The following is a 22,032-nucleotide window of genomic DNA, read 5'->3' as shown; positions in this document are numbered from 1 at the left end:
GACTGTAGGAGCCCGCAGGTGGGGAGGAGTGCTATGAGGTCCTGTCTTCTGAATGGGACATGGCCATGGCCCTCACCGCAGCTGTGGTTACCTGCATAAGATCTGCACAAGACAGGGCCTGGGGCATTCACAAATAGGGAAACAGGGCTCATGTTTCCAGCTAATAGTTTCGGAGAGAGGAGAGGCTTTTTTTTTTTTTTCCAGTGGTGTAAATTGTTCATGCTCCAGTAAACAAACACTTGTGCATGCAAGCAACCCTCACTAAACTCAGTGTGTCATAAAAAAGTAATAACAAGTAGGAAGGGGACGTGGGAAGAAGAAGGAGTGATGGGGTGACAGGGGAATTGAGACTAAAACAATATATGCATGTATGAAGCTGTCTACAGGTTTTATTTCTAGAGAACTACGTTTAAAGGAAGCAGGGTGGGGAGAGGAGGCCACAGGATGATCCGTGAGTCTAGGTACTCGCTGTGCAGGATGGACACCTGAGTGGAAGGAGAAAACTGACTCTGCAGAATTGTTCTCTCTCTCTCTCTCTCTCTCTCTCTCTCTCTCTCTCTCTCTCTCCTGGGGTAGGTAGTCCTGCCCACCTGGAAGAACTTAGTGGCAACATGGATATTAAAGGGTCTGTTAGGCTAGGGCTGGGGAGACATGGCGGGCGCCCACCTGCCCAGTATAGCTTGCTGGAGCAGTGACAGCCCATGGGGCTGGAGCGATACAGATCCAGGCTATTCTGAGTTCTCACACAGGCAGCTGGGAGGGCTGCCCCCTGCTCCCCGTGGGAAGGGAACACTCAGAGCTTTAATTACACCTCTGTCTAGATCAGCCGGGCCGCAATTACACTCTGTAGAGGGCAGCTGCTGCTAGATTACTTCCCAAACACTTCGAAGCTGTTAGAAAGCAAAACCTTCTATGGGTTCTACACTCTCAAGAAGGTTAGCAAATGGCCTGGTGGGAACAGCCGCAGAAGCGTACGCCCTATCTGATGACCACCTCTGCTCCTCCATCGTTCCTCCAGAGTCCTCCTTGGCCGCAGAAGGATGGGAGAACAACAGCTGAGGCTATCCGAAGGAACCTCACTTCTGCACACCGAGAGGAAGGCAGGAGAGACTGCCTGGGAGTGGGTTTCTTGTCCTTTCAGGGCAGGGATGCTCCACAGTCTCACTGCAGCTTGGTCCCAGCCTGTGACCCCTGCCCTGCAGGTAGTACCTACTGGTGCCCTGTGAGTGTGCCTGTCACCCTTCTGCCAGCTGTCAGTGCACACACACGCTGCCCCAAAACCCTGAGACCTGAGGACAGGCTTTGTACAGATGGGGCCGCAGGCCGGAAGACCCTCCTCTCACTCATTTATGACCTTGCTGGTGAATTAAGTTCCATGTCCAGGAACTTGTGGGATTCTTTTTTTTTTTTTTTTTTTTTTTTTTTTTTTTTTTTTTTTCTAGCAAGTTCTGAGTGTTTCAACAAAGACTCAACACACTCAACAAAGACTCCTCTTTTGGATTCAGATCACCAGTATGATGTCATGCGCCCTGCCCCCCCCCCCCCAGGCTTCCACCAATCAGCTTTCTAGGGTTTATCCAGGCAGGATTCCTGCCCAGTGTCTACCCCTTAGACCCAGAAATGGAGCCTCCTGTTTGTCCCAGGCCTTTCCTTGTTATGGGGCTCAGCAGAAGACATGGTGACTGTCCAAATCCCCCAATGCCCAGGAGTACACCCTCATGTATCATTTTATGTAAAGATGTTGGGGACCAGCATCCATATGGAAATAACTGTAGTTGTCACTGATCCAGTGTGTTGTTGGTTTTCAGTGAAAGGTAAGGAGCTGACTTAGCTTGTATCACAGATGGGTTCAAAATTGTGGCCAAAATTGTCCTGCCAATGAGCAGGTGTTTGGGAAGTAAGCCCTATGTCCTCACTTTTCTCCAGCATTAGACTCTATGGTAAGGGAGATTACTTCCAGAACATTCTAGTCAATACAAGATTGCTTATTGACTTATCGGTGAAAAGTCTTTTTGTTTTTATTCACTTTGTATCCCTATCAAAGCCCCTCCCTCCTCTCCTTCCAACCCCATCTTCTTATCCCTTCTCCCCTCTCCTTCTTCTCAGAAAAGGGAAGACCCACCCACCCCAGCACATCAAGACACATCAGGATTAAGCGCATCCTCTTCCACTGAGGCCCAACAAGGCAGCTCATCTGGGGAAAGTGAAATCTCTTAAACCATGTCCCAGCTAGGCACGGTGCTTTAGTTCTCTGAAAGTATCACCCTCCAGTCAGAAAACAAAACCAAGCCCTGAAGTAAAGAACTACTACAAACACTCTGGCTTGTCCCTGGGATTTTAAGAATGATGGAAAACTGTTGTACATGTGGTAAGTGAGGAAAGTCAGGCTCAAAGGGCCAAAAACTGGTTCCACTTATATGTGTCATATTCGAAGTAAAACCAGAAGGAGCCTGGGTGTGTGGTACATGCTTTTCATCCACACTCAGGAGGCAGGAGCATCAAGAGTTTGAGGCTGGAGCTGCAGAGATGGTTCAGCGGTTAAGAGGACAGGGATTCGGTTCCCAACACCCACAAGGTGCCTCACAACTGTCTAGAATTCCGGTTCTGGAAAATTTGATGCCTTCTTCTAGTTTTCATAGGCAACAGGCCCTCACTTGGTGCATATAAATACATATGTAGGCAAATAGTTGTGCACATATAAATAAAATATTTATTTAACAAATTAAAAAGGGTTTCAGAGCCAACCTTCCTAGTAAGCTTCATAGTGAGACTTTATCAATACGTTAATTTTTTAAAAAGTACAAAAGTCCAGGCGAACAGAAAACAATGGTTGCCAGGGCTTGAAACTAGAAATGGAGAGACATGATGGAATTGTTGGAGATCGTGAAATTGAACTGTGAAATATCAAGGTTAGGAGGATAGAGGCATGCTGGACAAAACTAACAGAAGGAGTCTGGAGAAATGACTGCCCTTTCAGAAGATCCAGGTTCAATTCCCAGCACCCACATGGTGGCTCACGACCGTCTGCAACTCTAGTTCCAGGGGATCTTATGTCCTTCTGTGACCCCTGAGAGTACTGCACACATGTGCTGTTCACCCTCCTATTACTACCAAAAGACCAGTTCCGTGACTCCAGAACCTGTGAGTGAGGATCCAGCAGGTAGCTTGTTCTTAAGAGGCCACCAGCTAGAGTCTGTCCTATTCACAGTTATCAGTGCTGTGATGAAACCATGATCAAAAGTAACTTCGGGAGGAAAGGGTTTCTTTGGCTTACATTTCCACATGATCGTTCCTTCCTCATCAAAGGAATCCAGGAAAGGAACTTAGAGCAGGCACCTGGAGGCAGGAGCTAATGCAGAGGCCATGGAGGACTGCTGTTTACTGGCTTCTTCTCCATGGCTTGCTCAGCCTGCTTTCTTATAGAATGCAGGACCACCAGCTAATGGATGGCCACGTCCACAATGGGCTGGGCCCTCCCCCATTAATCACTGATTAAGAAAATGTCCTACAGGCTTGCCTGCAGCATTTTCTCAATTGAGGTTCCTGTCTCTCAAATGATTCTAGCCTTTGTCAAGTTGACATAAAGCTAGCCAGTATAATATCTGTAAAGTCGGTTTAATCTAGCTGGAGATAGCATCAGATCCCATGAGGAAGGCTCAGTGCCACCAGAATGTCCCCACTTTAGACACCAGTGCCGAGCCCCTGGAACCCCGAGTCTCTGGAACCCCTGACCAGCCAGCTGTCACTCTGGGTTCCCATGACACCTCCTTGGGTTAGATCATTTAATAAGAGTGGTTCACAGGACTCAAGGAAACACATCTACAGGTTGAATTTTAGAGAACACAGATGAGGAAATGCAGTAGAGTGAGATATATTGAAGGAGATATGGTACTTCTAAGCCTTCTCTGGGCACACTACCTTCAAGGGAACCCCCGCCCCCGTCTCCAAGACCTTCGGGTTTTCATGGAGAATTCATTCAATAAGCATGACTGAAATGTACACAGCTGTGTAGAAAGGCAAACAGACCAGGAAGGAAAAAAAAAAAAAAAAAAGATCAAATGCTCACAGACTGAGTGAGACACCTGTGTGGTCTTGCAGTCTGCTCATTCTAATTTGTGGAGCAGGAACCCTCAAAGTTGAGGGACGCCTTTTATAGACAATTGTGGACAAGGGTAGATCCGAGAATGTCTTTATGGTCAGCTCCAAGCTAGTAAGGTGCAGGAAAATTAGAGCTGTTGTTAGCTGCCCTGGGTCTGAAGGATTCTAGCAGCGGTGGCCTGGCTGGGAGAGGAGGGAGGAGCCAGGAGTACAGCCCCAAATCTGCAAATGACGATGATGTCACCAGCATATTGCTCAGTCCCCACTTTTTCCCCACTGGTGTTGGGCCTGCTCTTAAGTCTTTGCTCAACCAGGGTAATTGGGCTTTCTCATTTTTCATCTGCTTTAACCTGAGTCTGTGATACTCTTTATATCAGAACAAAGAAAATTTTCAGTGCAAAACTGGGAGCAACAGCAAATACCAAGAACAATCCCAGAATTTCCTATGGGACCTTTGTTCTTACTTTTACCTATAAATGGGTCTGGGCTTTTCCTTCAGTGATGAACTATTCTGGGAATTCCATGTAGGCGATCTGGCTTCACTGTTGGACCCAGTTTCTGAGTTACATGGAGGACAAGTTCTATGTTGCCTGAATATATTGCCCTATCTGTGTATAAAACAGCATTGTTGTGTGAAATTAGGACCAGTTTCACCCCAGACTACATATTATGATACAGTGACCCAAATCATCAAAGTATCCTTCAAGACTCTGTAGATACCCAGGATTCCCTGGACCTACAGAACCCCTGACTGCCCTGTGGCTCTCGGCTACTTGGTGGGTGCATCATTTGCCTGTACCTGTTAAGAAACTCTTTTTTTGTTCTCAGCAGGGGCCTACCTGGCACCTGGGTTTGGGGCAGTGTTAATTCCCATCATCGGTATAAATGCCACTGGCTCACTTTCAAATCTATGGCTACTTCTCGGAGTCAGCCACTAGACAAAAACAATGTTTTATGATAGTTGATAGCAGCAATGAACTTGAGCATGGCTCCTGTTAACCGATGTGGGCAGACTTGGTTATATCCAGGGGTATGGAAAACCATTCCTTCCAAAACATTGATTTCCTGAATCCTGCCCTCCCACACATAGAATCCTAGGCCCACAGCTATGATCAAGAGAAAAGAACCAAGGAGAGAAGGGATTCCGAAAGGAGCTCTAATCCTTTCTGGGAGGGGAAACCAAGAAGGAGGGGAGGGGCAGCATCTGCAGATCTCTGACTGATAACGTAGGGGACTTTATCTTTTAGGGTTATCTGTCAGAAGGGTTGGTGACAAAGTGGTACCGCTCTCCACGACTGCTCCTGTCCCCGAACAACTACACAAAAGCCATCGATATGTGGGCAGCTGGCTGCATCCTCGCAGAGATGCTCACGGGGAAAATGCTCTTCGCGGGTAAGTTGCTGACTGAGACCACATGCTTCTTTCCCAGTGGTGTTCAAACCATGTACAACACACTCACTAAGTCCAGAATATACCTACCTTTTGCTTAAATGACTTTTTTTTTTGCTTTTTATGATTACTTCTCATCAATGTAGTATTTCATAGTAATATCTTCACACAAAAATACAATAAAAGCTCAAATTAGCCTTCTGAGCACAGGACTTTTGCAATCAACTAAGCGTTTTGCTCTGGTCTGAAGCAGCCGCCACCTCGTTGTGGTACTACTTAAAAACGGGACCTAGAGGAAATGGTCTGTGCGATTAGTGCTCCTAAACCCAAAGCATTAGTTCCCAAAGCGTCTCCTCACCCCTGACACCGTGTGAGGACATAGCAGGAATGTCCCGTTCATGACGAACAAGCCCTTCCCTAGTCACTGAATCTGCCAGTGCCTTGATCTCAGTCTCTGGAACAAATGTTTGTTGCTTGTGAGCCATTTGGTCCAGGGTATGTTGTTCTAACAGCCTGAGTGAGCTAAATCACCTGTACTCCAACGCCTTCAGATTCGGTGCTGAAAACACCTGCTCAGTATTTTAGCCTCTTCCCCCTCCCTCTCTGATACTGTCTCTCCTGTAGCCCAAACAAATAACCCATTGCTTCCCTAATCTATCAAGATTTTCTTCACCTTGACACAAAATAAAGAAACCCTTTTCTGTTTAGAAAACTCCGTTTGTGCCCTGGCCTCCATTACGGCTCTGCTAATGCCCCAGGCAGTCATCCACTCTTGGCTCTCACAAGGTACTTCATCCTCATCCTTGTTCCTGCTCCTTGCCTGGAGGTGCCACTGTGGTTTCCATTTCCTCTCCTCCAGCTTCTCCTCACCCCTCTAGCTCATCTCTCTTTGTCATTTTGCATTGCTGACAAAATACCTGTTATAAACCACCTAAAACCTCAACTTGGTCTCAGTTTCAGGGGTGTCAGCCACTGTTCATCTGGCTGCAATTAGACAGACCTGTGGCAAGGCAGAGATGTCACGGTGGAAAGGCAATGTTGGGGAAATGAAGATACCCTTCAGATGCATGCCCACAGTAAGCTACTTCCTCAAGGTAGCACTCACCCCCTCCTGCTTCAGCTATGAACTCCTCAGTGCATTAAACTACTGACAACTCAGTGGCCTCTGAATAGTGGCCATGGAAGCTGTACCCACACCACAGGCCTGACTGTCCTTACTCCAGAAGAATCCATTTTACTCTCATCCTGTCATGCTGGCTAGCAGCTGCTGTCCCCTGCTCCTCCTGAGTCTGGGCCTTGGGTTGATGTCTTCTATCTCCCTCTCTGGCCAGGTCTCCATACCTGCTTCTCAGTCTACTGTTTCCTCTGTCTGAGATCCCCCCACCCTTCCCTAATTCCCACCCATTTTCACAAATTGGTGCTTTTGCTGACTCTCAGGATTCTGAACCAGCCCTGGTCCCTCTGGCTGCAGTGTTGGATAACCAAAGCAGTGCACAGTTGACCTCCATATGCTCAGGTAGACAGTGACAGTCAGAACTTCATTACAAAGGAGATAGGAAAGGCAGCAGCTAGTAAGGTTGTCTCTGACCCCAAGGACACGTCAGCAGAGAAGAAGGAGCTCAGAACAGCAGCACCCTGCTCCCAGTTTTCAGTGGCTCCTTCGTAAACTCAGAATGGGAATGTGCCTCCCCCAGGTGACATTGTCACCAATGGGTCTCAGTCTTCCACATGGATGTATATCACTGGCTTCTCTGAGAAATTCATGTTCCCCAGCTCCAGAAAGCAGTGGAAGATGAGGTTTATCACACATTTGCCATGAGCTGGCACCCCTGCTGTGTCAACGTAATGGGTTCCTTTTACCAGTCATTCCAAGTGTCGGAAGTCATCCTCTTTCTATAAGGTGTTGGAAGAGAGATGACGGGCAGCCAGGTCTCCTCTGGGGCTGTCTGACTGCCCTTTGTCCACTGTATAAGTTGTGAAACTCCACTGGCTCCTCTGGTATGACACAGTTGCTCCCTAGCAGGAGCTCACAAATGAGAAGGACTAGTTCCCTGCCAGCTCAGCCCTCGCTGAGGAGGTGACTCGAGGCTCAGAGCTGTGTATTCCTGGTGTACTATCTCACAGAGGAGAGGAGTCAGGGTCCAGAGAGCAAGGTGTCAGTGTCTGACAATCAGACTTGATTATCCTAGACCTTCTGGTCCCCTGGAGAATGATCTAAAGTGTTCATCCAGAGAGGATAGCCCACAAGGGACACTTCTGGTGTCCCCTAGCTTTGAGCTTAGGACAGGGAGAGGCCCAAGGCATCTCTTTAAAGGAATTCCCAAAGCTGTGGGTCCTTGACTATAATAGTGCTCGATGGGCTTGGGGGGAGTCACTAGGGCATGATACTCCTTAAGCCACCAGCTGCTGGAAGCCTGGGATTCTGCAGGAGCCAGAGAAGGGCTGGCTCTCCATGAAAGTGGATGGCCAGGGAGGCCGGCCTTTCCAGGAAGGACAGGTATGACTGAGGGGTCAGCCTGGCAGAGAGATGGCACCTGTCTTAGCGTTCTGTTGCTGTGAAGACACCATGGCCACAGCAATTTATAAAAGAGAGCATAAATTGGGGGCTTGTTTACAGTTTCAGTGGGGGGGTCCATGGTCGCCATGGCAGGGAGCAGACAGGCATGGCCCTGGAGCAGTAACCGAGAACCTTACATCCTGATCCACAGGCAGAGAGACACTGGGGCTAGTGTAGGCTTTTGAAACCTCAGAGCCAACCCCTAGGAACACACTTCCTCCAACAAGGCCACACCTCCTAGTCATTCCAAACAGTGTCACTCCTTGGTGACTAAGCATTCAAACTTGAGAGCCTATGGGAGCCGTTCTCATTCTGGCCTCCACAGTGCCAGCTCATAACCACTGATGGATGAGTGAACAGAGGAGTGAATGCAAGGCTCTGTCCGGCCCTACCACCTCTCCTTCAGAGCTGCGAGAACCCACCTTCCTCACTGTGTCTAAAATCCACCTACTATTCCCTATGCTCTTGCTCCTGAGAATTTTCTGGGTGGGATCCTCCTCTTTGGAACCCTACAGAGATGGCTCACCCTTTCTTTACAATTGTTTCCTTCCCGAGCCTAGTAAAGAGTGTGCCAAGCCATAGCCTTAGCGTCCCCTGACTCAGTCCACATGAGAACCTGCTCCTGGGATTCCAGGCCACTAGCAGAACAGATGTGCCTCAGGCAGAACTAGATACAGGCCTGGATGAGTTACTTCCCTCGTCAATGTGACAGTATGCTTGACAGAAGCACCTTAAGGAAGCAGAAGTTTGTGTTGGCTTATAGTGTCACTCACTACAGGACAAGGCTTGGTAGCTGAAGTGGCCGGGTCAGTAGCACTGGCAACTTGTTGAACAGCTGGTTAACATCACTGTGGTGGACAGGAAGCAGAGAACTCAGGTCCAAAGCAGGGCTATTGACCACAAGGCCTTCCCCCATTGGCCTGTGTCATCCAGGCAAGCCCTATATCACAAAAGTCCACAGTCTCCCAGCCCCTGAGGGACTTTTCACGTTCGCCCATAAGAAATCCTTGCCTTTTTCACTTAACAAAGCCAACCCCAGAGATAGCAAGCACTCTGCAGTGGCCACACCTCCAGTAAGGGGTTGAGTCCCTCCGCCAGAGCCTTGTGCTCCATGCTGCCCCCTGGTGTCCTCTCTAGCCAGCTGGAGCTCCTCTGGAGCAGCCTCATCTGTGGCAGCTGTGCAGGGAACCGGCTTACCCACCCGTGTGGCATTTACCTCCCCAGGGGCTCATGAGCTGGAGCAGATGCAGCTCATCCTGGAGACCATCCCTGTGGTCCGGGAGGAGGACAAGGAGGAGTTGCTCAGGGTGATGCCATCCTTCGTTAGCAGCACCTGGGAAGTGAAGAGGCCACTGCGCAAGCTGCTCCCTGATCTCAACAGTGAAGGTACCTGAGCCTACAGGGGGGGTTGGGGGGCCACCATCCCAAGAGGCTGGGTTCTGGCTTTACTTTGTGGCACAGGGGCAGGTGGGCCTCCATCCATAGACGAGAACGCTGTCTAGGATTCAGACATCAAGCACCCCTGGCAATAGAAGCTTTTCTAGCTACAAGCTTAAGAAGTTTCACAGTTTAGAACACGTAGGTGTTTAGTTTTGGGTATTAGGGGTTCACACCCAGGAAGGAGTATATAAATATTTTAAAGATCAGAAAATATCTGACATTCAAAAGAAGATTCAGTTGGCAAACACTCTGGATGAGGGACAGTCAGCCTGTGCACTCTCAAGAGTGCAGATTCCCAGCCACATGGCAACTCCTGAGGCAGTCAGTAGCGGGCCAGCAGGCTCCACTCCCCGTCTGCCTGCCTTACTGTTTCCTCTCCCCTGAAGGTAGTACAGAGAATGTGTGCATTCAGGGCTGGACTGATGCTCAGTTCCCAGTTCCCAGTGACTAGCTGTGTCATCTTGAACACACCATCTACCTGTAAAATAGGCGTGGTAATGCTTTAGAACATATATCAATCAGCTTTCTCTGACTGTGACAAAATGCACGAGAGACAGAAAGGAGGAAAGGCTCATTTGGCCTACAGTTTCCAAATTTCAGTCACTTGGCCCTTTGTTTCTGGGCCTGTGGGAATCAGAGCATTATGGCAGAAGGGCTATGCAGACAAGAGCATGAGCAATTGGCCATCTATGGGACACACCCCTGAAGAATACACCCCCCGGGACCCACTTCCACCAATCTGACCTCACCGTCTCCTCTGATAGTTTATTCACTGATGAACACACTGATGAGTGGGTCCACGGGTGAGGTCAGAGCCCTCCAGTCTAATAGGCCTTTCTCTGAATATCACTGGTCTGGACATGGAGCCTTCATGTCCAATCCAGACCATAATGGGGTGGCTGTAACAGTTAAGTAACATGAGCTCAGCAAACCCTGTGGTGCAAAGGAGTCATTTCATAGGTTACATGTGCTACTTCTCCAGTGGGCCTTGAGTGTAGGTGGGATACAACCTCAGCCAATTTGAAGAGAGATCCAAGACCCCAATGGCTTGAGTAAGATGTATTTCTTATTGGTCTTGAAGTGTAGCCTTCTGTCACATAAACATCTCATGGCAAGTGGCCTGGGCCAATACGGTAGATTTGCTCTACAAAGGTCACTCAGGCACTCTGACAGGCTGCCAGCTTAGCATGCAGCCCTCTTCCCCCAGAGAAAGGTGGGGAAACAGAGGCGCTGCCTTAGCTCTAGGAATTCTGGACTTTTTTGCCCACCCCATTCCTCTCTCAGCTTGACAGGAGCAGCACGTGACCTCTATGACTGCCTTTGCTCCCTACAGCCATTGACTTTCTGGAGAAGATCCTGACCTTTAACCCCATGGACCGCTTAACAGCTGAGATGGGGCTACAGCACCCCTACATGAGCCCTTACTCCTGCCCCGAGGATGAGCCCACCTCACAGCACCCCTTCCGCATTGAAGACGAGATCGACGACATCGTGCTGATGGCTGCCAGCCAGAGCCAGCTCTCTAACTGGGACAGGTTTGTGTCCAAGGCTAGCTATCGTCCTGAGCCATGCTGCCATATTCTCTCACTTCCCTTTTCCCACTGATCCTCCATGATCTCCTTCTCTCGTGTTGTATATTGCATTGGGCACTTTTCGTTTCCTGCTTCTCTCTTGTCCCCAAACATTGCCCATGTGTAGCCCCCTATTAGGCACTTCCCACATGAGTCAGGGACTTCCACTCTGTCCAGCTTTTCTTGACACCTAAAACCACTGACCACAGGGGCAAGTGACACTGAGTGCCAGCTGTAGTATTTTGTGAACGACGGGCTGGAATTTTCTCCTAGAGTAATCGCTCTGCTGCCGAGCTACATTTTCAGTCAAGATTTTGCCCTTGGAAGGCCAAATATGAACCGCCAAGCACAAACTCCTTGTCACAAAACATTTCTCATTTTGCACATCATTCACACCTCCTGTGAGTGCCCTTAAAGGAGGCTGTGTGATTGTCAGTGTCCATGAGGAAGCCACAGCTTAGAAAGGTTAAGACATTGGCATTGTGTTCCACAGCAAACCCGGGTGGGGCCATCCCCAAATTGTATCAGCATCCATGAGACTAAGAGCTTTGCTGTTAAGCTTCACTTGGCTTCGGGATCCTTGACAAGGGTCAGTACTGAAGAAAAGTAGGTTCTTGTTTTGTTTTGTTTTGTGTTTTGTTTGTTTGTTTAAACTATTGCTGCGGGGATAGTCCTGAGCTCATAGATCCTTTCCTGTCCTGGCTTTCTCAGGGCCCCAGGGCCCCGGGGCCCCACCATCTGCTCTTGTCTGGAGGCAGCACCAGTGCTGTTCAGTTTAGAACGAGCAATGGAGGGGGTGCTTAGCTGCTCCAGCTCCAAGGGGGCTAACTGGGAGCCCTACTGCCATGGGAATGTGACAGCTTGTTACATAAGTGACAGATAGGCAATATTTTTTAGTCATTTGACAGATGATAGGTTTCAAACTGAGGGGGTGCAGAAAGGGGGTAGGGCACTGTTATTTGGGGCAGGCTTGCTAGCTTCTCGTTGTCAGCAAATGGAGATTAATAGGCTCTTCTGCCAGCCTCATGCTGGGGCTGCCCTAGACTGTAGTTCTTAGACTTGTGCCCGGCCCACTTCCATGCCATGGAATTCAGGGCACAGAGTGTTGGATCCGCACCAGGGAAGACTCTAGCAGGGTACCTGAGGTCACTGCTGGTCAGTCCAGGGCAATAGCAAGCTGGACACTCCTGCTTCTGGGCTTCCCCATCACACCTGCACAAAGGACGGGGGGAGGAAGTCCATGTCAGTGCTGCGGTGACATTCACCTTTGTGGCATGCTAATTTTCTTATCTTTAAGGCTCTGGTGGTAAACTAAGTCCCCTGCAAAGGTAGTAGATAATACATGGCCAGCATTTGGGGTGAAGCAGACAATTGCTGATGCTTCCCAGCTCTTCTTCCTAGAAACCCCTGCAATTTCAAGGGCATTGGTGGGGGTTGTTGGGGGAAGATCGGTACTGAACTCTGAGAGCCATGCCTTCGTGAATAGTGTCCCTGGGAGGTGGGCAGCTCCAGCCTTTCCCCTACTCCAACCAGCATTAGAGTACCCCGTATTCTATGGGCTGCAGCTGCCTGGCCTTGCAGGTCTAATTGTCCTGTGTGAGCTCCGGCTGAGGGAGCAGCTGGCCAGGAGCTACCACCTTGTCTGTGCTCCCAACCCGAGCACCTGGCATAAGAAAGGGGTTCAGCCAGAGCTGACAGCCAGCCTCCTGCCTGCCCATCTGCCCTTCCTTTGCTCTTGGCTATCTGGTAACAGTCTCCTTGGCTACAGGGCAGTCAGCAGAGGGCAGAATTCCAGGCTCTTTGGCCTCCCTCGATGGGGTCTGTGATCTTTCTGCAGGCCCCGTCTGCTCTGTTTGGAGGCAGAGTGCTACAAGGTACCTGTCCAAATCCATCCTGGCAGAGTCAACAGGCCTGGCTACATCTTAGAACCCCTGGGAGAAGTCTCAGAAACATGCCCAGGCAGGACCATCCAGAGCTGCTAAACCAGAAAATTGGTGGTGGGCAGCCAGGGCTACCTGGCACTTATTTTTAATCCTCCTCTGTGATTCAAATCTGAGCCAGGATTAGGAAGCACCTGGGTTTGCCACTCAGAGTGGGGTCCAAGGATTATCAGCAGCAACAGGGAGCCTGCTAAAAATGCAGAAACCCAGCGCCCCCCCCCCCCCAACACACACACACAGAGCTGCAGGGTCCAGATCTGCAGTTTAACAAGACCCGGTGTTATTTTATGAGTGATGCAGGCGAACCTATTAGAAAGTTTCGTAAGGATGGTGGTTGTGTTCTTTCGTCCTCTAGTCTATCGTGTAATGCCTGCACACAGTGAGTGCTCAAGAACGATGTTGATTATTAAAGGCCAAACTCAAGGATCAGTCCCCTACTGCGCCATTGAGGCTCGCGTTCACCTGCACCGTCACCTTCCGACCTGGAAGGGTCAGCGTACCTGCACTTTAGGGACTAGGAGGAATAATGAGTGGTCAGGCAGTTTGGCTCCCCATTCATCCACGGTGCCTCCATTTGCGTCCTTGCAGGTATCCTGTGAGTCTGTCGTCAGACCTGGAGTGGCGGCCTGACAGGTGCCAGGACGCGAGCGAGGTGCAGCGCGACCCTCGCGCTGGCTCTGCCCCGCTGGCCGAGGACGTTCAGGTGGACCCACGCAAGGACTCTCAGAGCAGCTCCGAGCGCTTCCTGGAGCAGTCCCACTCGTCCATGGAGCGCGCCTTCGAGGCTGACTACGGGCGCTCCTGCGACTACAAGGTGGGGTCTCCGTCCTACCTAGATAAGCTGCTGTGGCGTGACAACAAGCCCCACCACTACTCCGAGCCCAAGCTCATCCTGGACCTGTCGCACTGGAAGCAGGCGGCCACCGGGCCACCCAAGGCCGCGGTACCCGCAGACCCGGTGTCCTGTGAGGATGAGCCGGCCAGCCTCTTCCTGGAGATTGCGCAGTGGGTCAAGAGCACGCAAAGTGGCCCTGAGCGCGCCAGCCCTCCCCCTGATGCCCCAGAACCCCGTCTCTCTGCCTCGCCCCCGGGACACCCGACACCCATCGATGGAGGAGCCAGTCCTCAGTTCGACTTAGACGTATTCATCTCGCGTGCTCTAAAGCTCTGCACCAAGCCTGAGGACCTACCAGAGAACAAACTGGGTGACCTGAATGGTGCGTGCATCTCCGAGCACCCTGGCGACCTCGTGCAGACAGAAGCCTTCTCCAAAGAAAGGTGGTGAGCACAGAAAGGGGTGCAGGAGAACTCCAGGAGCAAGACGCCACCCAGGAAGCTGGACCACTTCCTTGCCCCGCTACCACTCCTTCAGCCCCGCTCTGCTGCGTTGGGATTAGCAGAACGCACGAGGATCCAGGGAGCAAGAGGAATGTCCGTTTCTTAAACTGCCTTAATAACTAGCCTTTAACCTCCGGGAGCGGGTTTGAACAGAGCCTGGCTGGGAGCTATCACTTTCCCCTCGAAGGGAAGGCGTGTGTTTTCTAAGCGACAGTGTGCAGGGAAGAAGGGATCTCGGACAGCAGTCTACAGCCCTACCAGGGTTAAGGGGGCAGAAAGAGCTTACAGACATAGTCTCCAAGCCATGCGACCCACCTAGTCTCCAATGGACCTCTGGGCCCAGAGATGCTGTGATGACTTAGGACCACAGGCCTAGTGAATGTCAGTGTAGTCTGAATCCCCGGCTCCTGCCCCCTGGACCAGTGTCTGACCACAGTGTAATGTCTTCCTCTGCTGGGGTCACTCTGGCTTTTTGGTCAGAAAACTTGGTCCTGAGTGCTTCTCACTGTTCCTTACCATCTTCCCCATCCTTTCCTTTAATTTAGAACAATGTTTCCTGTATCCTGAAACTGGAAACAGAACCAGCTTCTTTCTCCTAGTCACCAGATTTCTATGACTCCGCAAAGTGCTTAAATGCTCACCTACCGCCTCCCTGTATTTGCCCCCGACAGCACAGTCTGCAGTTGGGGACTGTGGGTAGGTTTAGTCATTTCCCAGGCCTGTGCATACAACCGCCTCCTGCATGCCCTATGCACTTTCCTGACTCAACATAACACAGCCCCCGTTCCCCAGTGGATGTCATACGCGGGTGAGTTTGAAGACAGCAATTCCAAGACTCCCTCTTGTCCAACCCCCAGCATCCCACCCACCCCACCCACATGCACACAGCTCCTCTCCAAGCCTACTTGGGGCCCGAATGTTCTTGGCACAGAGTGCTCATTTGTAGGAAAAGCAATAAGGTGCTTTCCATAGAAGCAAATGAGTTAGGAGGGAAGATTCCACAGAGGCTCCACCATACTTAACTAATGTTGCCCTTGATCATGCGCATCCATTTAGTCCTAGCCAAGAGTGGGCCCTGGAGGAATGACCTGAGAGCTAGCAACCTTGCTGGCAGGAAACCCAGGGAGAAAAACTAGGTGTTCAAAATAGGGTGCCAACCTCAAGTGTCCTGAAGAGCCAGCTGTCAATGTGGAAAACTCAAGACAAAGGGATTCAAAGTAACCTTGCCCTCATAGATTAGGTTAAGATGAACTTGGAGCCCAGAGCCCTCTCCAGAAGCATAGGGGACGGGAGATGACACAAACAGTCCCCAGTCTGTTCCTGAACACTCTGCCACTGGTGTCTATCCACCCCCTACCCCTGCCAACATCCCAAAGATACCCACAGGAAGTCTAACTGGTCTGTTGAGAGATCTCCTTGCGCTGTGTTCACCCTCACATCGCAGCACCTTAAATCTAGCTAACTATGATTTATATATTGAACCTACAATGCATTAGAAACATATTTTAAAACAATCACGCTGACCAGTTTTTAAATGGAAAATATGTAAATATATAAAGTGTTTAGATTTTACTTTTTTTTTTTTCCTTTAAGAAAATGCAATGCACAGCACTCCTTATGTGCCATTTGTCCTCAGAGGGAAGCTTTACTTTTTGAGTAAAGGGACATGCTGCTGACTGACCAGGAGTTCCCGGAGAACTGTTATAATTATTCATGTTCTTCAAAGAATCTGTTAAATATTATTAAACTTGATCTGGATGAGCCAAATAAACTTTTATTGGAACATAGATTCATCATGAGTTGTCACATTAATTGACATCTTACCTGACCCAATCTTTTACCATGGTTAATGCATGAGAGCCTCATTGGCTTCTCCCTGCACTGTGAAAGTTACTGTTTACAGGGGTGAAGATGGGGTTCACCCCATCTTCTATACACGTTCAATCAGGCAGTGACTCCAAAATTAGCTCCTGAGGCTATCTTGATAGATAGATTTCTGCTATCTTGGTGTCAACTCCAACTCTCTAAGGAACGGGGCTGATCTTTATTGTCATAGAACCTCTCAACATCATGAGATGGCAAAAAACAAACCTATCCCAAATAGCCACCTGAGCCACACCCCTCACAGGTACCTGAGGTTGCTTCCAGCTGAGGCTGACTGCTCTGTAATCCCTGTGATGAGAATTGTGAAGCCCTGGCTTCATTCATTACTCAACAAATATAGACCATGGAGTTTTATATTTTTGCTTCTGTTCGATGACTCAGAGACACTTTTTGGTTAGAACACATTACTACTGAAATGGGCCTATGCCAAGATGAGCAGGTTTCTGAGCCATTTACCAGATTCTCACCAAACCATCTGTCAAGCCCACTGTTTCAGATAATAAAACACAGTCAACGGCAGTCTGAAGAAAAAAACTGGCAGAGTCCAGAAATAAATAACTCCCAAGCTTCACATTTCACAGAATTCTGAAGCACAACAGAGGCTCACACAGTTCTGCTATGGCCCTACTGGGACCCAAGTCACTCTTGTCAAATATATCCACTCCACTGGCCCTGCTGGTCACTCTTACAGCCATCTTGGTGTTTGTATATGGGACTGGGTATCATGCATAGTTTCAGGCAACCACGAGGGGAGTCTCCCTACCCAGTGATGTGAGTAAAGACAGCCCATGAGTCTGAACAGGAACCTTGTTTTCTTATTAGAGAAACTTCTACACCCAATTGGAAGCACAGGCTATTAAATGTTTAAGAATGTAACGGGTGTAAAACAGAGGGAGTTGAGAAGCCCAAAGAGCACTAAGAACTAGAGAAGGGGGAAAGTGTCCCTAAAAGGAATATGTCACAATTACACCTAGCCACATGAGGCTAAGAGTAACCTGAAAGGCCCCAAGGACTGCCTAACCTGTGCCAGCAAACTAGCCTACCAGCCAAAGGGTTTTACTGAAACATAACAACTTCCAAGACTCATATATCTTCTGATTCTTCATTTGAATTTTTCATATTTTGTTTATTTGGGGGTAGCTCTTTTGGTGAAAAAAAAAAATGGGGAAATAACAGCATTAAAATACCTATCTTGATGATTGGGTTTTTGGCCTTCTTAAGTTCATGCCCTGGGTACCTGTCCCCCTCTCCCTCATCCTCAGTGCAGCTGTAGTCTTTGATCTGCCATCTCTTGGCATCAGAGCTGAGAGGGTGCAGTGGAGACCACGTGGTCCACCAGCCTGAGGCGTTCAGTCTCTAACCCTGTACAGAAGTTTGCTGACCCCTAGTACAATGGTCTCTACAACCTTATGAGTCTGTGGTTCTCAACCTGTGGGTCACCACCCCTTCGGAGGTTCGAGCAATCCTATACAGGGGTCACCTCACACCATTAAAAACAGATGTTTACATTATGAGTCATAACAGCAGCAAAATTACAGTTATGCAGTAGCAACAAAAATAATGTTATGGTTGGGACTCACCACAACATGAGGAACTCTACTAAAGGGTCGCAGCAGTAGGAAGGGGGAGGACCACTGTTATAAAGGCATGATTTACCAGCCCCAGACATTCCCCGGTCAGTACAGTACTTATCTTCCAGTCATGTTGGAGGCCACTCTCCTTTAGCTAAATTCTAGCTCCTGTAACTTAGTATTTCCTAAACAAGTTTGTTAGTAAATCCTTATGGCATTGACTTTATCACCTCCAGGTTTCTCCTGCATCAAAACCTGACTTTTAGCTGGCATGATTAGAACAGGGAAAAGGGAAGCCAACTTGAATGCTGGGGTTCTTTTGAGCTCCATGTAGCAGGGGGAAGGGTCACACTCACAACCCCTCATAACCATGGTTGCGAGTGTGCATCAACCATTTGCTCCCCTCAAGACAACTCATAGCTGCCCCCCTTCGCTATTAAACAAATATAGATGCACACAAGAAATGGAGTTGAGAGGTCATTCTTTCCAGCCCCTCAGTTTTGCAGAGGGGTAAGTTGAAACCTGGAACCAGGTAAGCATTGGCCTGAGCCATGAAGGAGGAAGTGGCAGAGCTAGGACTGGAATCTATATGCTCTTTCAAGAACCACAGTCATCACAGCAGCCCGGCTGGGGTGCGCTTGGTGAGATTGTCATTGGAGCAGCAGATGGAACATGAAGGGGAGGATCTGGATCGCAGAAGGCCTCTCTCTCTTTACATCTTTGCCTCTAGCTGCGTGGGGTCCTAGGACAGCAGGGATTCCTCCTGGTTAGCTCCTTCTGCAGATAATTTCTCTGAGCCTGGTCTGTAAGGAAGGGAGGGAGGGAGTGGAGGAACTGGTGAGGAGAGAGAAACGGATGCCATGGTACCAATATAGATTTATTTCCTTCAGAAGCGACTAAGGTTAAGACTCAAGTCCAGGAGTTGTGGGGAAGGACTCAGAAAACACTGACATGGGCATGCGAAAGCAATAGAAAGGAGGAAGAAGCTAATGAAGGGTGCCAGTCCCTACCCCAGGCAGCCATTGTATCTTGCAGAGGTGTGGGAATTCTGGGAGGCAGAGTCCTAGCTCAATAATGAAGTGGGTAACCTCAGGATACTTACTGATATCACCTTGCCTTTGAGCACTTCCCCAGTAACTCTGGCCTCCACTGCATCTAAACAGGTCCCACTGGCTGGCAAGTAGCCAATGACAAGAGGACACAAGTGTAGGCAGGTGGATGCTAGCATAACATGCACAGAAAGGTGAGGGCCAAACTCCTACAGTGTCATGAAGCAGGTCCAGGATGCAGGCGAAAAACACCTAGTGATAGAAATGGGCTCTCTGCCCTGGCTAGGAATTTCTCAAATCTCTTCTTTCCTTCCCACAAGAACAAAAACTGAGTTCAGGACTTGCAGCTGCAACTGAACTTCAGAATAGAAGTAAGGAGCTGGGAAGACTGCTCAACCCCGCTGTGTTAGCCTGAGGACCTGAGCTCCATACTGCAGGTCTGTAATCCCCACACTGACTGGTGTGGGAGGTGGAGACGGGAAGATTCCCCCAGGGATCACTGGCCAGCCAATTGGCTATTCATGGCCAGACTCCCTTTGTTTACTTTGCATACTTTGTAAACTTTGTATACTCTGCAGGAAATTGTCGGAATGAGGTGAGGCCTGCTTCAAGTTTTGCTTCTGGGCTCTCCCTACATCTTTCCCTGTGTACCCCTTTTTCATCCCTTCAGCTTTCCTTGGTGCCATACCCTGTGGTCCCTGAAAAGGGTTGCTCAGATCTTCAGGCTGTACTGCTGTCCTCTCTCCACCTCCAGACAGCAACACTTCAGAACTCCAGAGTGGCTAAGGTTAAATCTCCTGGTGAAACTGCGAAGCTGAACCACAGAGAACTCCGCAGAGAACTCAGCAGCACCTGAGGCCTCAGTTAAAGCTGCTGCTGACAGGAAATTCCAGGGAGGGAGGTGTGTTTAACTGGAGCTAGTCTGTGAGCTTCTGCAGTGCCATCTTTGTGACAACAATCTATAAACTAGACATTCCTCTGAGGCTCAGAGCTTTACATGGTCTGACACTGCCAACCAGGGACCAGACCTAGAAAGCTGACCCTTAGTATAAATCCATAGTTCAGTTAAGGAAAGTTGTTTTGATTAGAGTTCAAGTCTGTGTACAGATTTGCACTAATTTTAGATGAGAAGGCTGAACAACTCCCCCCACCATTCCTAAGTTTCCCCCAAGCTCAGGACTTCAATTCCCACCAATCCTCACTATGGAAATCTCTGCCCTAAAAAGCTCTTCCTCCCCCCCACCCTAACCCCCCCCCCAAAAAATAAAACCCTGTGTAAAGGCTGTGTTTGCCCAGTTCTCTGCCATCTTCTCCTGGGAGCAGAGGCAGCCACTCCTCTATTCATACCTCCTCTTCTGGATTCGTCCCGCCAGTAAGTCTGTTGTGACTCTCTCATCAGAAGAAGAAGCAATGAAGAAGAAGAGAAGAAAGAAGCAGTGGAGAAGGAGCAGAGCTTCAGCTCCTAAGTCCCTCAGCCTATGGGGGGTAATCCTCCTCTAGGAGCTGCATCAGCTGGAGAAAGAGCAGGGCTCAGGCTCCAAAGGTCCTCAGCTCATCAGGGGTTGGGGCTGTCTTCCCTTGGGAACTGCATTGGCTGGAGAAGGAGCGGGGCTGTGGTCCTTAGCTCCTTGGTTCATCAGAGGTTGGTTAACCTTTCCCTAGAGCTGCAACAGTTGGAGAAGGAGCAGGGCTCAGACTCCTAAGCTCCTTAGCTCGTAAGCAGTTGGGGTAACCCTCTCCTGAGAGCTGCCGTGTCTCTGCTCAGGAGGCCTCCTCCCAGAGCTATATGGTTCCTGGGCTCCCATGCCTCGGGATACCCTTCCCTTTCCTGGACACCTTCTCACCTGATCAAGAAGGCAAACACAACCAACCCCGCCAAGTGGATGAGTTCCAGAGTCAGTGAGAGAGCCTCACCTAAAAAAAAAATTAAGGTAGGTAGAGATCTAGGAAGAAAACCAACATCAACCTTTGACCTCCATATGCATGCTCACATACAGGCACAGAATGTCACATGCACAAAGCACCCACATGAGCACAAATACACCACATACACAAATACACGCAAAGAAGCATTGACATGAAAGCATTCTCTGTGCTACCCCAGGATGGTCTTCCCGTTATTTTCTGTTTATCTTTGTTGTTTTTGTTGAAACAAGATCTTAACTATGTAGCCCTGGTAGCCTGGAACTTACACAGATATGCTTGCCTCTGCATCCGAAGGGCTAAAGGGAAGCACCACCATGCTGTGATGACTTTTCTTTGCTGAGCTCCTAGACACACCGGCTCTATCATCAGTACTCTACCAGTAGTCTCTTGGGATCAGCACTCCAAGTTACTGATGGGAAGTGTGGGGGTCAAAGCAATGGAGTCTTTGTGTCAGAGCCAGCCAGCAGATCTGAGCTTAAATGAAACAACTGTGTTATTGCTGGACATCTAGGCTGTTGGAGGTGAGGCGTGATCCTTATCTCACTGAATGAGAGTAAGAACATCACAAAGATGGCTAAAATCTTTTCCAGGTCTTAGAGTTCAAGGCTTTCCTTTGGACAGCCTCCTGTTTCTCTTTGTTCATTCTCAACTCTGCTATGTGTGAACGTTCCTATATTTTGATATTGTTAGCATCCAGTGGCACAGAGGAAATGGCAATAGGCTAGGGCAAGATTCCAAGGACAGTCTGAGGTCAGGAAAGCAAATACAACCACCGAGGGACCACACCTATGGAATAAGTCTCCTTGGCACCAGAGTTAACCAAGCAGCTCAGCTAAACTCTAGACTGAATTCTAGTTTATTGGGAAGAATTGGCTGTTCCTGCTCTGAACCAAAAAGCTATCCCAACAATTGATGCAGCATCAAGGTCCATGGAATGGGATCATGTTGGCCCTTCAGCAGACTTCCACAGCCAGTCTAGCTAGAGCTTCCCTGTGGCCAGGTGGGCACTGCTGTAGGAAAGAGGACTATATGGTGAGTTTCTTTCACCTTTTGCCTCCCAGAACTGATAGATAGATAAACAGATAGATAGATGATACATAGATAAGTAGATAGATATAAATGTATGGTTTGTCTTCTCCACTTAAGTTAATGAGCACAGAACTGAGGTAGAGCTTTGACTGAGAAACAAGAATGTTGTAGTCTGTATTTTGAGCTCCATTGACATAGTGGAGATTTCAATAGCCAATGAGAATGTGATTATCATTGACC

The 22,032-nt window shown here is 49.1% G+C and overlaps 1 protein-coding gene across 5 annotated transcripts in view; it reads left to right on the top strand.

The window, feature by feature from the left end:
- Mapk4 (mitogen-activated protein kinase 4) overlaps positions 1 to 16,112 on the top strand; it is a 124,735-nt gene extending 108,623 nt beyond the window's left edge. For all 5 annotated transcript variants that reach the window (XM_055622888.1, XM_055622887.1, XM_055622885.1 and 2 more), the window contains 4 exons: positions 5,346 to 5,490; positions 9,269 to 9,430; positions 10,818 to 11,019; positions 13,584 to 16,112. In XM_055622888.1, coding sequence (XP_055478863.1) covers positions 5,346 to 5,490; positions 9,269 to 9,430; positions 10,818 to 11,019; positions 13,584 to 14,280 — 1,206 coding nt within the window. In that variant the 3' untranslated portion in view covers positions 14,281 to 16,112. The remainder of the gene's footprint in view (positions 1 to 5,345; positions 5,491 to 9,268; positions 9,431 to 10,817; positions 11,020 to 13,583) is intronic.
- Positions 16,113 to 22,032: the final 5,920 nt, after the last annotated feature.

The sequence above is a fragment of the Psammomys obesus genome, unplaced genomic scaffold (genome assembly GCF_907164565.1).
Source record: "Psammomys obesus unplaced genomic scaffold, mPsaObe1.curated_primary_1811, whole genome shotgun sequence".
Lineage (NCBI taxonomy): Eukaryota > Metazoa > Chordata > Mammalia > Rodentia > Muridae > Psammomys > Psammomys obesus.
The sequence above is the reverse complement of the archived record's forward strand: the minus strand, read 5'-3'. Positions and strand labels throughout refer to the sequence as shown.